Below are 20327 nucleotides of genomic sequence, written 5' to 3'. Positions count from 1 at the left end.
TGGAGAAGTGTATCTGCTTCTCTGAGCCCATGTCCAGCACAGGCCTGCTGTGCCAGCACTTCAGTGCAAAAATGATCAGTGCAGGAGGTGGGGGAAGGAGCAGTGGTGGTGGTAGGGGGGGTGAGAACAGTAGAGTCCAGTATGGGGAGTCAGACAGGTAAATGACCTCCACCTCAGTTCAGGGCTGAGCTAGGATTTGCTCATCATTCTGGGTCATGCATTCTCTGCCCCTTCCCCAAAATAAAGCAACACAATCATAAGACAACCCTCTTAAATCTTAGTAATGGCAAAAACCCAAAGAACCCCACCAACAATAAAAGATAATGCTAACAAAGTGAAAAAGCAAGTTACAGTTTGGGAAAACATATTTGTAAGTTCCATGTCTGACAAAGGACTTATTTGTAGGATATATAAAGAGCTGTTATTATAACTCAGAAAACTAATAACCCATTTTAAAAATGGACAAAATATATGAGCATATAGTCCATTAAAAATTATACAGATGTCTAATAAATATATAAAAAATCTTAATAATGGCATATTTTATTATGTTGTATCAGATTGAACCCAGGGGTGCTTAATCACTGAGCCACATCCCTTGCCCATTTTTTTTAAAAAAAACTTTTTATTTTGAAACAGGATGTCACTAAGTTGCTTAGGGCCTTGCCAAGTTGCTGAGGCTAGATTTGAACTTGCCATCCTCCTGACTCAGACTCCTGAGTGCACCACTGCACCAGGAAGTAGTGGCATTTTAATGGCAGTTGTAGGTGGCAGCAGCAGAATGAGAAGGGAGTCTGCCCCCTCCCCCAGAGCTGGGGTTCAGGTACTGAAGGGGCCCTCCTAGAGGGTCCAGCCACCCTTCCATTGGACTAAGGCCACAAAGGTGCGGATTTCCATGGGCTGTAGGGTGATGGAGGATGGGTCCAGTGTGAATGGTGCAGGGTGGGGAGTGGGACCTGTGGAGGGGTGGGGAAGGAGTTGTAAGGGGCCCAGATGTCCTCTGTCTCACCCAGTATCCCCTCCCCTGGGCCTAGCCACCCCCAAGTTTGTCCCCAGGACCGTATGCCCTGACCCTTGAACCATTTTCCCCTGCTGGAATACCATCCTGAGGTCCTCGAATCCTTAAGCTGACCCTTCCAGACCTAGACACTGATGGAGACTCTCAAATTTTGTTCTCGGGACTAAACACCTCTAAACTTCAAGTCGCATTGCTAGTGTGTGGGACCCACTTGTGACCCTTAAGACCTAGCCTGCCTCTGGTGCTGTCCCAGGCCCTCAGGCTCTGTAGTAGGTCCTGGCCAATATTGCCACGTCTCATGCACCACCCCAGCTGCTGACCCCAGGCAGGACCCAAAGCAGGTCCTCACCATCCTTTAGTGTCCACTGGAGCCTCGAAGCACTGGCACGGGGCTGGTTGGCCGCCAGCGTGGTCTCCTGCACGTGGGTAATGGTGAAGCTGGAGAACAGATCCTGCGGGGAGTGGGTAGGACACGCTGAATGCTGGGCAAAGCCGAGTTCTGCCTCTGCCCCTCTCTCTTGCCTCTCTCCTTCCCACCTCTGCCCTCCTTACCCGCAAGTCCAAGGTCACAGGGGCGCTCAGGTTGCGGCCTGAATCCTCCCACACCGTGAACTGATGTTCAAAGCGCAGCAGCAGCTTGTTGAGGCCCCAGCGGGCCAGCGTGAGCAGGTGCACTGAGGGCGGCAGCTCTCGGCGCAGTCCGGAGAACTGCGGTAGCGGGGCGGGCTGAGTCTGGGAGGGAAGGGTCTCGGACCGAGAGGGGCGGGGCTCTGCCCGGCCAGGAAAACACACTAGGCTGTAGGGGGCGGGGCTTACCCAGAGGGGAGGGGCTCAACTAAAAGGAAACTGCAGGTTTGTGAAGGCTAAGAGCTGAGCCAAAGAGGGAATGGGGTGGGCCCAGGTTTTCGGGCAGGGGGGTGGCCATGAAGATCCAAGCCCAGAAGAGGCAGAAGTGATCAAGGCCAAGGCTGGACATCGTTGGGGAGCTGCGCAAGCCATGGAGACATGGGACTGGCTTAGAGGGACAGAGGCAGGGGGAGGTGAGCAGGCGGGAAGGCGGGGCTCAAGGGAGTCCAGGTAGGATCAAGGTGAGGAGGCAATGAAGGGGCGTGAGGTAGTTCTCTCCCGGGTAGGGGTGGCTGGGTACTGGGCTGGCACTGGGATGGGGGCGGGGCGGCAGGGGCTAAGCCTCCCCAGGGCTAATGGGGACCAGGCTTTGCCCAGGAAAACCTGTACCCTACTCCACTCCCCACAGGTTGTATTCCTGTCCTTTCTGCCCTTCCCGCCGCCCCTCACCTGTGTGCCGCCCCTCACCTGCATGCGTGGGGTGGCCTGGGGGTGGTAGAGGGTTCCGACATCTGGGGCTAACACCACCTGCGGAGCTAGGACCTCTTTCTCCGCCAGCAGCCGGTGCCCAGCGGCCGCCTCACCCACCCTGTCCAGCAGCACGAGGTGGCGCCCTCGTGCCACCAGTCCGGACCCCTTCTCTGTCAGTGGCTCCTGTAACCCACGACCGTCATCTTTCACCAGCCTTCGGTGCACCTGGCGGGGAGAGTGGCCAGGAAAGGGTGCGGTCTAACAAGCATCTCTGGGCCAGAAATGGGGTAAAGGGCTCAGGAATTTCAAGACAAAAAAAAAAGGGGGGGGGGAATGGGTAAGGATGGTCAGGGTCTGGTAAGGGGACCAGAATGATAGGGAAGCCTAAATAGGGCAGGTCAGGGTCTGGCGGGGGGGCGGGGGGGGGTGGTGGCGAGGGGGGGTGGGGATGGGGTTGGTGGGGGGTGTTGGGTGTAGGGGAGGGCTCCTTAGGGACTGGAGGAAAAGTCGCACACATAAATAAGAGTTCTCCGGGCTGGGGCTGAGCGGTAGACCGCTCGCCCAGCACATTCGAGGCGCTGGGTGGATCCTCAGTACCACATAAAAATAAATAAAAAATAAAGGTATTGTGTCCAACTACAACTAAAAAAAAAAAAATTTTTTTTAAAAAAAAGAAATAGAGTTCTCAGCTTAGTGGAGGACACAGCAGAGACCTGGGACAGAAAAGGCCATGGTGGTCCGGGGAGGAGCCTGGCTTGGATGGGGCTGGGACTCAACTCACCATGAGCTCCAGTGAGCCATTTCCCAAGCTGCTGCCCCCCTGGGAGCGGTCAGTGAGCACTGTCAGCTGCATATTCCTATCCTAGAGGGGGGGAAGGTGAGAAGGAGGGGTCGTGCTGTGAACCAGCCCCCTCCCCCGCCCGCAGGTATATGGGAGACACTGGGAATGAGGGGTCCCACTCTGCAGGGTGGGGAGGGGTACCTTGATGTAAATCCGAGTGTTGACAGGATAGTAGTTTCCGGCCACAGGCTCCCACAGGTCCAGTTCCCAGGTGGGCCGATAATCCCGCCTGGGGTGGGATGTGACTTGGTCAAGCTTGGAGTCTGGTTCCCCTGCTCCTCACTCCCCCTTCATCCCCTCCCTCCCACATGCAAATGACCCCCACTGCCCGTGGGCCCACACACACCTCAGCCCCCTTACTTTCTCTGCAGTATCTCCCGGCCATTGCTGTCTGTGTAGAAGAGCCCATTTGTCTTCAGCGGTGTGTCAAAGCGACTGATGACCTCCTTTCCCCAGCCTTCACTGTACCCAAAGGGATGGCAAGGTTGGGGGCCTTGCCTAAATTCCACTTTGCTCTTGCCTCCCCACCAGGATCCCAGCTTGTGCCACTTACCCCACAGGTATTGGCCCCACTGTCCACTCCAGCTCCAGGTGACGCTGTCCCTGGTACAGGCGAACCACCTGGGAACACCAGGCTGAAAAATTCTGATGTAGCTCCTGCACCAAAGGTGTCTGTAGGCACATGGTGTGCAGGACAGACGTCAGCCCATACCAGGCAGAGGTGAGCCCTCAAACATCTGGCTGCCTGGGGCTGGGATTCCCACACACCTCTCTCCTGTCTAGGTGTAACACCCACACTTTCCCTCAGTCACTGCCACCTAATTCTGGAGTGTGGCATACATGCTTGTTGCCTACCATTACCCTGTCTTTCCTCCTTAGAACAGGATTCTAATTTGGCATATGGCTGTCTGAAATACAGACTGTCTTGTTGAGTCTTCTGTGAGACTGTCTGTAGCTACATGATCATGGTCTGCCCCATGGAAAATGATCAAAGCTGTATGAACAATGTTCCTTGCCCCTTTCCCTTTCCCACTGCCTCAAATGCAGATGCCATGGCTAGATCTTGAGCAGCCATCTTAGATCTGAGGTGGAAGCTGAATACTAAGAATGTTAGAGCAACAAGACAGGCAGGTGACTCTGGAACCGTCCCACCTTCCCTAGATGGCCCAGCCAAACTTTCTGTTAGAAGGAAAGAACTTCTATCTTGTAGATACAGTTAATTGGAGTAGCTCTGTTGGAACAGTCCAACTTGTGTCCCAATACATGACCCAGGAATGCCAATGTTAACCTCAAGGGGAATTCATGTAAAATATGAACCTTGCCATTACCTTTCCCTAAGAAAAAACATCAGTGAAATGTCCTAGGAAACCACTGTTCTCAGCCAGACACAAACTCAGATGTCCACCCTAAGTGAGAGCACTATATAATGTGAATTCTCTTTTTTACTTTGAGACAGGGTCTTTCTAAATTGCTTAGGGCCTCGCTAAGTTGCTGGGGCTGGCTTTGAACTTTTCACCTTCCTGCCTCAGCCTCCCAAGTCCCTGGGATTATAGGTGTGCAGCACCGTGCCCAGCACAAGTGTGGATTCTCAAATATCCACTCCAGACATAAACATTTTTATTTTGTGGTGCTGGGGATCGAACCTAGGTCCTTGTACATGCAAAGCAAGCACTCTACCACTGAGCTACATCCCCAGCCCCAAGATATAAAATTATACCACAGACCTTGGTGACTCTTGCACCTGCCCTTAACTCTCCCTATTCACCTCCAGTTTCCAAAGCTAAGTATAATCCTGCCTCCCACAGTAGATGTGAACGTTTTGGGAGAGAATTGTAGAAGCAGCCATAAATATCAGCCCTACAGAAGCACCCTCAGGTCTTAGCCCCCTTCTAAAGGAGATGCAAATCCTCCCCCCACTCTCACCCTACACTTGGCACATCACCCTCTCAGGTTCCACACCCCCCCACCCCAATCCCCAGCTTCCCACTCCTTATTCATGACCTTCACCAGGCGGATCTGAGCATAGTGGCTCACAGGATATGGTTTCCGTCCTTCAGGTCTGAAGATGTAGGCCCCAGAGGTCTGCCAGCTTTCCAGATCACCTGAACTGGCACCATACCTGGGACCAAAGCAAGTGAGAGTCACATAAAGGGCCTCTGCTCTACACCCCCACTCAGCCCTGATTATCCTCTCTCACCAGAAGAAGGACTGGTTCACAGGTAACAGGAGATTCTTGTCCTTGTTCCTGATCTCTGTCAAGAACCCTGTGTCAGGGTTGAATGTGGCCCGAATGTACTAGGCAGTAAAGGGTGGACAGAGGGTGACCATCACTTCAGCAATGGCAGCTCCATCTTTCCCAGGGCTCAGGACAAAACCTGGAGTCATCTTGACTTCCACCCACTTTGCACTTGACCCTCTTGGCAAACCCTACTAGCTCTTCCCATCAATCTTGCTCTCAATCAAGCCGCTCCCCACTCCGAGGCCTCTCAGGACTAATGCAGCTGGCCTCTAGAGGTCCCCTTTCTTCTATGTTCATTCCCCATAATCTGTTCATGCTTGCATAGCTAGAGGTACCTGTGAAACCCTAAATCTAATAATAGCCCTCATCTGCTCCAGACAAGGGCCCATGTGTATATCTAACACAGAGCCACCATGCCAGGACCCATGAGACACTTAGGGGCCCACAGAAATGTTTCCATTTCTTTTAGGAGCAGAAGAAAATGTGGATAGAATAATAATAAATGTATCATAATGAGACTTGCCTAGATTGTATTTATCTTTTATAGCAACATCATCATAAAATAGGTTTCCCCCAAGTACTGAGGATTGTACCCAGGCTTTTGCACATGCTAGGCAACTACTGTACCACTGAGCCATATCCCAAGTCATTTATTTATTTGGTACCAGGGATTGAACCCAGGGGTGTTTAGCTACTGAGCCACATCCCATCCTGTTTTTGCATTTTATTTGGAGACAGGGTCTCACTGTATTGCTTAGGGCCTTGCCAAATTGCTGAAGCTGGCTTTGAACTTGTGACCCTCCTGTCTCACCTCCTGAGCTGCTAGGATTACAGACATGTGCCACGCCCAGCCCCAAGTCATTTTTGGTTTTTGTTTTGATAGGTTTTTGCTAAATTGCTCAGCCTGGACTTGAACTTTTGATCCTCTTGCCTCAGCCTTTTGAGCAAGTAGGATTACAGGAATCTGCACTCCTGACTGGCCACTCATGACAGTGTGTGTGTGTGTGTGTGTGTGTGTGTGTGGTGATGGGGATTGAACCCAAAACCTTGTGCATGCGAGGCAAGCACTCTACCAACTGAGCTAGCTCCCCAGCCCCTCATGACAGTCTTAAGGCACCCTTGTCCTGCCCATGGCCCCTTCAGAGTAAGAGCCAAACTCTTCCTCTCCATTCTTAAGGCCCTCACAATCTGAGGGCTTTGTGTCTGCTATGTTCTTCTGACTGCCTGAATTCCTCTTCCCCCAGATAGCCACATGACTCCCTTCCTCAGGTGTTTACTTATTTTCAGTGCTGGGGACTGAAGCCAGAGTACGGTGAATGCTAGGTAAGAAGTCTACCCCAAGCTACAACTCCAGCCTAGGTCTCAATTTAAATGTCACCTTCTTTGCCACCCCTCCTCTAAAATTGCAAGCCCCCATCGACCATCAGTTGTGATATACCTAACAAGTACCACCCACAATCCCACTGGATCCTCACAATAGCTCCACAAGAGGACATTGAGGCTCCGATGGATGTTACTCACTCAAGGACACAACCAGAAGTGGTGATGCTAAATAAAGGACGCTCACCCAGCAGCTCACCTTGACATTTCAATTTGTCACAGGGGCAGTGAAAGGAATTCAAACAGGGTCTCACCTCATTTTCAATTGCTAAGACAGGGAACCAGGACCTGAACTTCCGGGAAATGGAATTTGGAAGAGGGATCAAGGGCTTCCGGTGAGAAATCTTGGTTACTGAGTAGATGCTGAAGCCCAGGGCAGGCACTGATGCAGAGAAAACCAGCTCTGGGTAGTGCTCCTGAGGCTCAGCACTGGGAACCACCACCACCTGGGTAAGGGAGGAGGGAGACTTAGTGAAGAGCTGTAAATACACCTAGAGAACCAATCATAGGAGAGGCATCAAACGCAAGGAAAGGAAAGAGTTCTGGGATAGGGAGAAGAAATCTAGGTGTTGGGAGAGTAGGGTGTCATATTCCCCCCAAAAAGTTGCAGAGGTTGGGGTATGGCTCAGTGTTAGAGCTGTGCTTAACATGCATGCCATCCGGAGTCCATCCCCAGCATGGAGGTAGGGGGCATTGCAAAGATTCCTAAGGAGGAAAAAAGAATCCACTAGGAGGGTGAAGACTGTGGGGGTCTTGGAGAAATGAGGGAGGAAGTAGGGGAAGAGATCCCGAAGGTGGGGAGGAGAGTCTAGGTGAGAAATAAGCTCAAGGGAGAGAGCTTCTGGGATAAAAGGACTATCTGTGAATAGGAAGAAAATTTCCTGGGTGGATACTAGAAAGGGGAAGCCCTTATGGGAGGGAGTTGTTTCCAAGGGGTGGGGGACAATATTAAGGGACAGAGGGGGAAGAGAGGCTCATGGGGAGTGTCCATGAGAAGACAGCAAGGACCGAGGGGTTAATACCCATTAAATGAGCTCACACTATTGGGCACAGTCTGGCCACTGGGATCCTTCACGAGGAAACTGCTCTTGCTGACTGGCAGCCGCACCATATGATCCACCTTCCGCCCCAGGGGGTTATAAAGAATGACCTGGAACTAGGGGGAAAGGGTCAGAGAAGAAATGGATCACAGCAGGCTTTCTCCAAATTCATCTACCAGATGGGGCAGGGTCCCAGTGAGGCCATGCATGGTCTTTCAGGACGAGCCACCCCCTTGCGGTGCCATAGTCCCTGTCCTGCCCTAGCTTCATTGGACGCCAAGCAATCTCACCCAAGGACGGTCCTCCAACAGACAACAACAACAACAACAAAAAACTACGCAACCATATCTTAAGGAGCGCCTCAGCCCAACACCCGCCTTTTCTTCGCCCATCTGTGGGATTTCGCGTGCTAGGGTCCCACCCACGGGACCCGCTTCCCAGGCCTGCCCCTCCTGCCGGGGCTCACACTCGCTGACTTCTGGCTGAGCGGGCAGATGCTGATGTTGAGGTCGCGGCAGAACGTGAAGGTCTTCTTGGAGCCGCTGAGCCGCGCCAACGCATTGCTCAGGAGAATCTAAGAAAGGGCGCAAAGGACTCCGTCATCTCGTGACCAGCCTCACCGGGATCTCCACCGGCCCCTGCCGCCTCCGTCCCTCGCGCCGAGGCCCCGCCTCCTCAAGATCTGACCAATGAACTCCTCTCGGCTCCACCCATTCTCCAAGGCCCCGCCCCACGCACCTCGCTGGGACCCCAGCCTTCTGACAGCTGACGCGCATAATCGTCCGCCACGAGTTGCCTAGCGGTGCCGGTGACTGCGTCATGGTGCTGGAGCACCGCCATCGCCTCATCTGCGTACAGACGGTAAATGGGTGGGGTCTCCGCGGAATCCGGCCCCTCCCCCAAGGGGACGCGAAAGGTCGGGTCAGGGCAGGTTTAGAAGGTAGCCTGAGGTGGTTTCTAACTGAAGCCGCGAGCCCCTCCCCTCGTCTGCCGACACCTACTCAGAGGCGCACAGTCTCCCGAGCCATAGGGTCCTTGGCTGGCCGCAGGACCCGCCAGCGCCTCCAGCTGGTTGCACACCTGGGGAGAAAGGGGTGTGTTGGGGCCCTGGGCCTCCCTGAGTTTTGCCCCATCGAGCCCAGCACCCATTCACCTGCAGGAATTTGTAACTGAGGCGCTCGAAGCGTTTGAGCGCCGGCCTGCTGGTATAAAAGCCAGTCCAGAACATGTGCGGGCCGTCAGCATAAGGGAAGAAGTCGTCCTTTTTCACCGACCTGGGGCGGAAGAGCAATTGAGTCAGCGTCAAAACCCGCGGAACATGCCAACAACCCGGCCTCGCCCCGCAAGCTCCCCAGTCCCACTAAATACCAGGTGAGGTTGGCCTTGTGCAGCTCCCAGAGGTAACAAGCAGGGGTGGAGTAGAGAACATGGATCCCGCTCCCGTTTGCCTGCTGCTGGGGAAGGCGTGTGTGAGCCCTTGGAAGTCCGCATCTTCCAGGGGCCCACAGGTGTGCACATTCATGCATCCGGTAGATTTTGGCCTCTGAATACACGTTGTGAGTACAAACCACCAATGGTCAAGTACGAAAACAAATTTGGGTTGAGGGGCTGGGGATATAGCTCAGTTAGTAGAGTGCTTGCTTCACTTGCACAAGGTCCTAGGTTCAATCCTCAGCTCCACGAGAAAAAAGAAAGTTGGGTTGAGGCCTAATGTTAACCTTTCCTGAGTTTCAGGAATCTTGACAAGAATAAACCTGAAATCTTACTAAACTTCCCCACCTCGGCTTCCCAAGCAGCTGGGGCAACAGGTGTGCTATGCCACCTCTGCCAATTGAGGAAAAGGATGGTGGTTCTGCTCATGCTGTGTTCCCAGTATTCACAGTAGGTGCTCAGTCGGCATTTGAGTGAATGAAGGGACTTACATGGAAATGCATTCCTTTAATCGTGCACACATACACATACAGGCCTCTCCTGGTTTCCTCTAGGAACTGGTTCCAGGACTCTCCCCCTGGATACCAATTCCTTGGATGCTAAAGACCTTTATATAAAATTGTATAGTACTTGCATATAAACTATGTACATCCTCACCTATACTTTAAATCCCCTCTAGATGATTTGTAATGCATGATACAATGTAAATGCTCTGTTGTGTATAGTTGTTATACTGTATTGTTTGGGGGAACTGAAAAGAAAATGTACATGTTCAGTACAGATGCAAGTTTTTCCCCAAATATTAAAGTAGTTAAACCTATGGACATGGAACCATGAACTGCATGTGCTTACATGTAGAATGTAGACACACCTATGCATACTGTTTTTTTTTTTTTTTCTTTTGTACCAGGAATGAAACCCAGGGGTGTTTAATGACTGAGCCACATTCCCAGCACTTTTTATTTTTTGAGAGAGGTTCTTGCTAAATCGTTTAGGGTCTCACTAAGTTGCTGAGGCTGGCTTTGAATTTGCCATCCTTCTGCTTCAGCCTGCAAAGCAGCTGGGATTACAGGTGTGTGCCACTGCACCTGGCACATATACTATTTTTCACTCAGCAAATAACCACCCAGTTCTTCAATATGCTCAGAACTGCAGGCTCAATCTAAAATCAGAGAAGCCAGACTCCACCATTATGGAATTCACGGCAAGTAAAGGAGAAAGATGTTGAATGGAGATGGCTACTTGGCTACGATCCACCTGGATGTGGAATCACAGGTGTTAATGGGAGCTGCTTTAAGCTCAAAGAGGAAAGGCTGTAACTGAAGTGTGGCGAGGGCTTTTTGGATATTTCAGCTGTGTCTTAAAGGAGGAACAGAAGGTTTTCAGTTAGAAAGATAATAATAAACAGCTAGGGATGCAGTGTAGCTCAATAGTAGAGCTTGCCTAGCATGCCTGAAGCCCTGGTCCCATCTCTAGCACTCTGAATCATCAGCATCCACTAAGATGCTTTGTGTGCCAGGCACTGATATACTGATTCGTGCAAATGAATTCATTAAACTCTCTTTAGCACCCTGATGAAGTGGGGGCCACCTAGGTCCATTTCATAGGACATAATGAGAAAACCAGGGTACTGATTATTTAAGTATATTTCTCAAAGTTACAGAACAGCAAATGGCAAAGCCAGGTTTGAATCCAGGAACTTCATATCCAGAGTTTGTAAAGTGAAGTCAGCAGAGGAGCAGTCAGTGGTAAAAGAGCATGACCTCATGGCAGGCCAGGGACATGGTATTTGCAGGAGGAAGTGGTCAAGGTAGTGTAGGCTCTGTGGGAACCAGGAGCATGGGGAGGGCTGATATATGTCTTCTGGAAGACCCTCAATGGTTCCTGAGAGCTGTTTTGGTGAAACAATAGTGCAGGGGTGACTAGGAGGTAACAATGCAGTGACTGCCCAAGTGGTGAGAACAGGATTGATGGGAAGGGGCTTCTCAGAAGAAAGGAGACAAATTTATCTGCTGATGGGAAAGAATGATTGCTTGTGCACACAGCACTGGCCACTTACAGGGACACATCAATATATCTGTGTTGGCCAGAATAATGACAACCCAAAGATGTCTACATCCTGATCCCAGTACCTGTGACTATCATGGGTGATTTAGCAAAGGGGAATAAGGAATGGAATTAAGGGTGTTAACCAGATTACCTAAACATAGATTATCCTGGATTAGCTGGGAGGCCCAACATAATCACAAGGATCTTTAAGACTGGAAGAGGAAGGGGAGAGCTTAGTGGTAGAGCTCTTGCTTAGCACGTGTGAGGCACTGGGTTCAATCCTCAGAACCACATAAAAATAAATAAAGGCATTCTGTCCATCTACAGTGTCTAAATAAAAACATAATAAATATATAAAAATAAATATAAAAATACGTAAATATATATTTACAAATTATATATAAATATATTTTTTAAAGGAAGATGGAAGCCAGGCATGGTGGCACCCCAGCGGTTCAGGAGGCTGAGACAGGAGGATTGGGAGTTCAAAGTCAGCCTCACCAACTTACCAAGGCCCTCAGTGAGACCCTGTGTCTAAAATTTAAAAAAAAAAAAAAGCGGGGGGGCGGGTGTGTTCTGGGGATGTGGCTCAGTGGTTACGTGCCCCTGGGTTCAATCCCTGGTTGAAAAAAAAAAAGAAGGAAGGAGGGAACCTGGAAGAGGGATGCAGAAGAGGTGACACTGAGAGAGACGTGGTGTGGAGCAGAGCGGAGGCAAGCCGTGTGGCTTTGGAGGAGGAGGCAGCAGCATGAGCAAGAAATAGAGGAAGCCTCTAGAAGGAGCAACACCTTTCTCCTAAACTCTGCCAAGACCTCGATTCTTGGGGCTGCTGCCAGACTCTGGCCCAAGGACTGCATGACCATGTATGTTTGCAGCAGCTCAGCTTGTGGTAATTTCTTTCAGTAGCAACTGAAAAATAAGAACACTCTATAAACATGAGCTAAGCCAAAGGGATACAAGCACGCACGTGGCTACAGTTTGGATCTGCAATGTCCCCCAAGCGCATGTGTTCAGGGCCTGGTTTCCAGCGTGGTGCTCTGGGAGATGATGAAAACGTGAAGAGGTGGAAACCTATGGGAGGTCTTGAGGTCACTGGGGTATGCCCTCGAAGGGATCAGTGGGACCCTAGCTCCTCCTTCTTACTCTGTCTCACTCCCTGGCCATGAGGTGAGTAGCTTCACTCTGTCACTTGCTCCTGCATGATGTGCTGCCTGACCACAGGCCCAAAAGCAACCGGGCCAACTGAGTGTGGACTGCAACCTCCAAAATTACAGCAAAATAGCCCTTCTCCCTCTCTCACAGGGACTGAGCCCAGGGCCTCATACACATTAGACGAGCATATCCCCAGCCCCAGCCCTTTTTATTTCATTTTGAGACAGGGTCTCACTAAGTTGCCAGACTGACCTTGAACTTGTGATCCTTCTGACCCAGCCTCCAGAGTAACTTGGATTACAGGTGTGTCCCACCATGCCTGGCTAATCCTTTTCTTCTTATAATTGGATTATTTCAGGCACTTGTTATAGTGATAGCAGATTAATACATGCCTGTCCACAGCTGCCACAGGGTGGCCACACTGACCTGAGCATTGACCAGCTGGATGAGCTTGTCAAGGTTCTTGAACCACAGGTTGGCGTTCTCATACTGGAAGTCTGAGCCCATGGTCATCATGGTATGGTTGGTGCGGTACTGCTGGCCCTGCAGGAAAGAGGGGAGTCCTCAGGCCAGGATGTCCTAGAAACCCCTGTGGCTAGCCGTGCCTTGGTATATATGCAGCCAAGAATATACGTGGTATAGCTGGGCAGGGTGGCGCACTCCTGTAATCCTAGCAGCTTAGGAGGCTGAGGCAGGAGGATTGCTAGTTCAAAGCCAGCCTCACACACTTAGCAAGGCCCTAAGCAACTCAGCAAGACCCTTTCTCTAAATAAAATAGAGAAAAGGGCTGGGGATGTGCCTCAATGGTAAAGCACCATTGGGTTCAATCCCTGGTACCCTCCCCCCAAAAAAAATGTGGTACATGGAGCATAGGGACAGATATAAAGAGACACTGATTGTCTAACAGTTTTCTTGGGCCCACTACACAGACAAGGGCCCACAGCACTGTGATGCTATCTCTTTCGTGCTTCTAATGAAGGCTGAACATAAATCTGAGAGGAAGGACGCGGTGATGGTGAACGGAATAACAACATTCAGTGCATCTTCTCCTTTTACCCATGGGTATCCCCCTGAGCCAGGGAAAAGGCTCAGTGCATGGTACATACTGGTCATGCAGGTTCTGGACCTCTGGATTACCTGGCTAGTGGCCAGCTTCAGGAAGTAATCGACCAGGCTCTTGGCATTGTATTCAGGGCTGCGGGGATCCTCTACCACAGGACTGTCGGTACACAACATATCCCAGCATAGTTTTTCCGGTGGGTTGTAATTGTTGGGGAGTACACCTGTAGGCCACACCAGGCTCAGAGGGTGCCCAGTGCCCCAGAACTGCCCTGGGGTCCAAGCCTGCCATGTGCCACCCAGAATGGGCTTCAGGATTTGCAAGGCCCATTGCAAAAGGAAAATACAGACAGCTTGTTTCCAAATGGTTAGGGATTTTAAGACTGTCCATCACTGAATCAGGCCCAGGGCCCTTCTGAGCAGGGCCCTGCCCCCACTTCCCCTCCTCACCAGTGAAGAGGTCAGCAGTGGGAGGCTTCAGGCTGGTGCTGCCCCTCCACATCTGCTCCATCTCCCTTCTTTCAGCCCGGATCTGTTTATCTTCATAATCAATGCGCCCCAAGAAGAAGCCATCGAAGCCCATCTGGAGGTGGAACAGAGGAGACGGTGTGAATAAGCAGGCAGAGGCCTCTCACCCACAAGCGCTGCTCGGCTGGGGAAGGACTGGTCAGGACATAAGTACAAAGGAAGAGGAACAGAAACTAAGGAGGCCTCCAGTTTATCTCCAAGCTTGGGAAGGGTCAGAATACACCACAGGCTTCCCCACCTGAGCACACACCCACTATAGGAATGAAGCCATCCAGACCTTGGGATGGTACCAGAAGATCTCAGAAATGACTAGCTCCCAAATTAACAAGTGAATTACAGTTCCACCAGAAAAGACAGAAATGCAGCCTTTGAATCACCTCTTTAAGACCCCTAGTCCACTGGGTGCGGTGGCACATGCCTGTAATCCCAGTACTTGGGAGGCTCAGAAAGGAGGATTGCGAGTTCAAAGCCAGCCTCAGCAATGGCAAGGCGCTAAGTAACTCAGTGAAACCCCGTCTCTAAATAAAATACAAAATAGGGCTGGGGGTGTGGCTCAATGGTTGAGTGCCCCTGAGTTCAATCCCCAGTGCCCCCCACCAAAAAAAGCCCCTAGTTCCTGCTGTTGGGTGGAATCACAGCCTCTGGGATAGGAGTCCCCAGTGTTTCTCCTTCGCTATTGAAGCAATAAAACGGCTGTGGCTCAGTGGTAGAGCGCTTGCCTAGCATGTGTGAGGCACTGGGTCTGATCCCTGGCACCACATAAAAAAATAAATAAAGTTATTGTGAGGCTGGCGTTGTGGCTCAGTGGTAGAGTGCTTGCCTAGTACGTGCAAGGCCCTGGATTCGATCCTCAGCACCACATAAAAATAAATAAATAAAATAAAGGTATTGTGTCAATTACAACTAAAAAAAATACTTATTAAAAAATTTTTTAGGGCTGGGAATATGGCTCAAGTGGTAGCGCGCTCGCGTAGCGTGCGTGAGGCACTAGGTTTGAGTCTAAGCACCACATAAATGTGTCCACCTAAAACTAAAGAAATAAATATTTTTTAAAAATTATTTTAAAAAGGTATCGTGACAACCTACAACTATATAAAATACGATATATTGCAATAAAACTTTTTTTTTCAAATATTTATTTTTTAGTTGTAGGTGGACACAATATCTTTATTTTATTTTTATGTGGTGCTGAGAATCGAACCTAGTGCCTCACGCATGCTAGGCGAGCACACTACCACTTGAGCCACATCCCCAGCTCTGTTTTTCCTTTTTCTAAAAAAAAAAAAAAAACAGGCAGAAGGGAGGGGACAGGTCTAAGCCAGACTCACTTCCCCCTCCCCAGTTCTGTCAAAGCCAAAAGGAGGCCTTCCTCTTCCTGCAGCCTGAGGATGGATGGTCAGCACACAGGTAATGAAACTGAACTTAAAGCAAGGCCAGAACCGTAAAGGGACACCAGATTCCAGTTCACCCAGGATGGGCTTAGGGCTATAACTCAGTGGTAGAGCACTTGTCTAGCATGTGTGAGGTCCTGGGTTCAATCCCCAGCACCAAAAAGAGAAAAAAAAAAGTATCAAGTTCACCCAAGGGGCGGGAGTAAGGGAGGTCCCAGCAGGCAAGGTCTGGTTCACTTGAGATCACAAGGAAAGAGTGGGGCTTCAGTCACTTCCAGAGGACATGATGCCTGTGGAGAGGGGTCCAAGAGAGGTCTGTACAGCACCTGGGCGAACAAGGAGGCCTGTTCCCGAGAGTGGCCAAAGGGGTCGATGTGCCAGGCCACATGGGGACGCCCGTCATTGCCGAAAGTATCTTTTAGAAAGCGCAGCCCAAGTGTCATCTGGTCCACGATGGCCCCGTAGTATGTGGTGGCCTCATCGTTCATCACCCAGCCACCGTTGACAAACTCCAGGCGCCCTGTGCAAAGAGAGTCAAGACTGGAGCTGTTAGGTGTAGGGCTGGGTGGGTGATCCTGGAATTGGAAGACCTGCCTGCACACTCCAGCTTCAAAGGAAAAGAAGGGGCACTTCCTGGCCAGTGAGCCAGATTTGGTAAAGAGGGCCCTTGCATGCCAGGCTTCCCTCCCCCACCCAGCCCTAGCCCCTTTTAAAAAAATTTTTGGAGGGTACTGGAGATTGAACTCAGAGGTACTTTACCACTGAGCCACATCCCTAGTCCTTTTTATTAATTTTAAGACAGGATCTCACTAAGTATCTGAGGTTGGCCTCCAACTTACCATCCTCCTGCCTCAGCCTCCCAAGTGGCTGGGATTACAGATGTGTACTACCCCCACCTGACATGGCAGGCTTTTCAGAGCCATTGGAGGTGGGGCCTTGCAGGATGCCCAGGAATTCTCCAATTAGGCTGGCATGGTAGCATCCCATGTTCCCAGCTACTCCAGAGCCTAAGGCAGGAGGGTCAAAAGTTGCAAGCCAGCCTGGGCAACTCAAGGAGACCCTACCTTAAGATTTAAAAAAAGGGCTGGGGATATAGCTCAGTAGTAGAATGCTCCAGTACGACCAAAAGAAAAAGAGTTCTCCAAGTTAAGGGATTCGAAACCACATGACCCACAGCTCGCACCAAGCGTGATAAAATCTCAGAAACCAGGTTTTCAAAAACAAATTGGGCTAAGTTTCCTCTTTTCACTTCCCTAGGGTAGGCTTACCCTGACGCACCAGATTCCTCACGACTTCCTGTGTTGCATTTGTCTGTTGGTGCCACCAACGAGAGAAGAAAGCAATTTCCACATAGATGAAGCGACGGTTGGGATCCGCCTGGAGAGCGGAGATCACCGAGTCTAGGATGTACTGCACACCCGCGTGCTGGATGTCATTGTGGACTGTGGATACACAGGCCAAGGAGGGCCAGCAGAGTCAGAGGGACATTCCTTGACACAGGAGCCAAGGCTATGAATTGTCCCACCGCAAAGTCCAGGTATCAGAGGGAATTAAGGAGCCATGGGAGTCACAGGGGCCAAACCCCAATCTCTACTTACTGCCATAGAAATACTGGTCCACGGTCTTGAGCCAGCCCACGTCGTCATGTGTGTGGGCCACCAGGTGTACATTGAGCTTGTTTGGCTTCACTCTCGGGCATGTCTGCGCAGGGACCCCAAACACACACACACACACACACACAGCCTGTCAATAACTCCCGGGTTAAGTGGTAGGCTGGGAAGTAGGGAAGGGGGATGTGGGAAGCACAAGATAAATCCTGATCTCAGAGTGGCTCAGAGAGGTAGAGAGGCTGTTACCTTATCCTGACTATGCAGGAGGCCTGGTCCTCCAGGGTAGAACACAGAGTTGCTCACAGATACAACTCCCACCCTTTGCACAACCCTACAAGGCAGCCCTCATTCACACCCCGAGGAAATATTCACAGTAGTAGCTATGTCTGCGCCACTGTGGGAAGTGGAGCAATAAATATCACACCTGGTTTTCAGGCGAGGGCACTGAAGCATATAATGGGAAGGGGACTTGCGTAAGGAGGCAGCCAGGAAGTGGGCAGTCCAGACTGGAACTCCAGACAGGCTAACTCCAGAGTCTCACTGTCAGCCAGCTGCTTCCCACCCGCTCGCTGCCCCTCCACAGTTAAGTGCACGCACAACTCGAGCAAGCGAGGGCGGGCGTGCAGTCCGATGCAGCCCCGTTCTCAGACGCGTGCAGACAGCCTCTCGGGCCACAGTGTTGTATCAACAGCTATTCACTAGGCACCTACAGATCAAAGTAACCTACATCTCGGGACAGTACTCGGGGCTTCTCTGGCTATTGTACATTTCCGCTGAGAGCCCGGCTCACCTCGTATCCGGCGGCTCGAGCGCCCGGAGCCGCCAGCAGCAGCAAAAAGAGAAAGACAGGCAGGAGTGGCGCACGCAGAGCGCGGGAGTTCATCCAGGGGGAGGGCTCGGCGGCGTCCTGGCAGCCGCCAGCGCAGACCCACGAAGCCGGCGCGCGGCGACCCATAGCTCTGCCACCGCCGCGGTCTCCTGGGGGCTTCCCGGACGCCGCCAACACAAGAAGAGCGCTCCGCCCCTAGAACCGGCCTGGCCAATCGGCGCGGACTCGTCTAGGGCGGGGCCTTCCCTGTCACAGGATTGATCTTGCAGCCCTAGGAACATCTGGAATTGCCAAGATCAAGGGAAAGCGCAGGTTGTGTCCCATCCTCTGGGCGCTGTTTTGGCCGGAGGCGCCTTTAACATCTCGCCTTGGGGATCTGGAACGCCTGAGTCCCCGCGGCAGCAAAGTTCTCAGGTTTTCCCACGGAATCCAGGTTTTCCTAGGGGGTGGAACGTGTGCATGGGATACTAGGGGCTGCTTTCAGGACTGGAGTCCTGTAGGCACCTAGCTTGGCTAGAAGGGTTGATGAAGGTCTTGTTCTGTCCTGTAGTTTAGAGACATCGGGTAAACAACCCGTCCTTGGAATGTTGGGGATGACAGGCACCCAGCCTTTGGAATGGATCTCTAGACCCTCCAGTAAGGTGGGAGGGCCTTACAGGTGGTACAGGACCCTGAGTCTTTTATGCCCTTTCCAGTTGCTATCAGTCCATCCAGTTTGCAGACATTACTCTAGTCCTGGTCTAAGAAAACCAAAGCACAGATTGCACAGGTCAGCAGGGCCATCAGCTGAGTTGCCAGAGGACAAGGGTCACCTGGCACTTGACTTAAGTCGTGAAGTTTGTGAAAGGAGGGTTTGAACTACCAAAAGGCTCCAGACTGGGGTTCCACAGAGGCCTGAGTGGAGGAGCTGAAGTCTTTTTCTCAGCTTTGTGAACATAAGAGACAGTTTACAGAGGACAGCCAGAGTGAGAAACTTTTATTAACAGTTTCAACAAGAAAATGAGTGAACACACCTAGAAACATGAACAGCATCTCCCCCAGTAGCAGGCAGGGTAGGGGAGACAGGAAGTATAGGCCTGTTTTTCCCCCTCAGTGCCCCAGCAGAAGTGGGACCCAAGGGAAAGGGCCAAGTTTCCTCTGTCCAACTGGGGACCCTGAGAGCACCTCACTCAGGGAAGTCCAAGTCAGCAGCTGAGTGCAGAAGGTTGAGTAGCCAAAGGCCAGGCCAGGGAGAAGGTGAATAGAGAGGGTCCAGATGAGACCCCTCTACGCTGACATCACCAGGGGGGTGTCATGGGCTGAGGATTCTGCAGATATGACATCACCACGGCAGAGATGGACAGCCTGAGATAGGCAAGAAGAGTCAGTCCCAGATGATAGGCATGGGTCCCCCCCTCCCCTAATGCAGGAGTCCCTCCCTCTCTACGCCAAGCCTCACATGAAGCTACTCATCATCTGCTTAGTGTCCTCAGAGCTCCGGGAGTTGGCAAAGCTGATGAAGGAGCAGTAGACAGCGACCCAAGCACACCACTTCAGCTGGGGAAAGGTAGGTGGGTTGTGGTTAGCTGGGTGAGAAGCATGCCAAGAATCCCTACAAATGACATCCTCAGGCACCAATGATTTTCCTTTGCACAGCTTGGATCTTGCCCCTCAGGAGTCCCTTAGTCCCACCCCATAGGTTTCTGGTGCTACCACCTGGCATGCATCTCTGAGGCCATATCATATCCCCGTAGACTCAAGAAGACTAGCCTTAGAGATTCCCCACCTGTCATTTTTCCATCAATTCCTTCCAAGTTGCTTCAAAGCCAGGCTCCATTCTCAAACCCACCCCTCCCCAATTCTGCCCCAGGCCCGAGCTTTCCCCAGTGTGGGCTACATCAACCCCGCCCAAGGCAACTTTCAGGCCACGCCCCCTCCGTAGCAGTCAGACGCCCCTCTTCATTCCGAACCCGCCCCAGACCTCATTCTCTGGCGGAGCTACTCCCACGGAAACACAGCTCCGCCCACCTTAAGCATGAGGCCGCACATGCTGAAGATCATGCCTAGCAGGTTCATGTAGTCCGGTGTCGGGTCGTCCAAGGCTGGATTACACTCGCTCGGCGGGGGCTTGTACCTGCAAGAGGCCCAAGAGTCAGGGGCGCTCAAGTCACGTCCCTGTAATGAACAAGCACCTTCTTAGGCCCCGACCTGAACCCACAACCTAAGCCCTATTGCCATGACGCTGGAGTCCCCACCTCAGCACTTTGTTTGGCCTCCGTGGGTCCGACATATTGTTCGTGGACATAGCGAGTTGAAGATCAAGTCGCGCCTCTTCCGCCGTGGGAGTTGCAGCTTCCGGCGTGGGAATGGTGGGTGGTTTTTAGAGTAACGCGCGCAGCCCTCGCGGTTCGGTTCCTAACCGCGGAGGCCAGGACTACCTGCAGTCAGAGGACGGAGAATGAGA

The 20327-nt window shown here is 51.6% G+C and overlaps 2 protein-coding genes across 3 annotated transcripts; both read right to left on the bottom strand.

The window, feature by feature from the left end:
* Positions 1–525: 525 nt before the first annotated feature.
* Man2b1 (mannosidase alpha class 2B member 1) lies at positions 526–18064 on the bottom strand. Of its 2 annotated transcripts, none has more exons than XM_046437752.2 (24): positions 17846–18064; positions 17044–17146; positions 16714–16887; positions 15772–15965; positions 13977–14109; positions 13605–13750; positions 12894–13010; positions 9204–9286; positions 8989–9109; positions 8837–8915; positions 8574–8683; positions 8302–8409; positions 7835–7951; positions 7050–7241; positions 5374–5471; positions 5178–5295; positions 3730–3848; positions 3537–3638; positions 3318–3405; positions 3117–3197; positions 2333–2560; positions 1571–1726; positions 1368–1470; positions 526–956 (listed from the first exon to the last, which is right to left on the bottom strand). In XM_046437752.2, the coding sequence occupies exons 1-24, from the start codon at positions 18008–18010 to the stop codon at positions 841–843; spliced, it is 3051 nt and encodes a 1016-aa protein (XP_046293708.1). In that variant the 5' UTR covers positions 18011–18064; the 3' UTR covers positions 526–840. The 2 variants fall into 2 exon arrangements, with proteins under 2 accessions (XP_046293708.1, XP_046293709.1); XM_046437753.2 differs by having other exon boundaries at positions 5211–5295.
* A 779-nt stretch (positions 18065–18843) lies between these two features.
* On the bottom strand, positions 18844–20266 carry Wdr83os (WD repeat domain 83 opposite strand). Its single transcript, XM_046437762.2, has 4 exons — positions 20119–20266; positions 19892–19997; positions 19323–19420; positions 18844–19228 (listed from the first exon to the last, which is right to left on the bottom strand). The coding sequence occupies exons 1-4, from the start codon at positions 20166–20168 to the stop codon at positions 19162–19164; spliced, it is 321 nt and encodes a 106-aa protein (XP_046293718.1). The 5' UTR covers positions 20169–20266; the 3' UTR covers positions 18844–19161.
* Positions 20267–20327: the final 61 nt, after the last annotated feature.

The sequence above is a fragment of the Marmota monax genome, unplaced genomic scaffold (genome assembly GCF_021218885.2).
Source record: "Marmota monax isolate L192 unplaced genomic scaffold, Marmota_monax_Labrador192_F-V1.1 WCK01_AAM20220418_F8-fsc00021, whole genome shotgun sequence".
NCBI lineage: Eukaryota > Metazoa > Chordata > Mammalia > Rodentia > Sciuridae > Marmota > Marmota monax.
Note: the sequence above shows the minus strand (reverse complement) of the source record. Positions and strands in the feature narration are given on the sequence as shown.

Excerpts from the sequence above, each read along its gene's own strand:
- Wdr83os (XM_046437762.2), bottom strand. The coding sequence starts at position 20,168 with ATGTCCACGAACAATATGTCGGACCCACGGAGGCCAAACAAAGTGCTG. Across the intron at positions 19,998-20,118 it reads AGGCCAAACAAAGTGCTGAG|GTACAAGCCCCCGCCGAGCG; the intron begins GTGGGGACTCCA and ends GGCCTCTTGCAG. Across the intron at positions 19,421-19,891 it reads TGTGCGGCCTCATGCTTAAG|CTGAAGTGGTGTGCTTGGGT; the intron begins GTGGGCGGAGCT and ends ACCTTTCCCCAG.
- Man2b1 (XM_046437752.2), bottom strand. The coding sequence starts at position 18,010 with ATGGGTCGCCGCGCGCCGGCTTCGTGGGTCTGCGCTGGCGGCTGCCAG. Across the intron at positions 13,751-13,976 it reads CACTGCTGACCTCTTCACTG|GTGTACTCCCCAACAATTAC; the intron begins GTGAGGAGGGGA and ends TGTGGCCTACAG. Across the intron at positions 3,849-5,177 it reads CTCAGATCCGCCTGGTGAAG|ACACCTTTGGTGCAGGAGCT; the intron begins GTCATGAATAAG and ends ATGTGCCTACAG.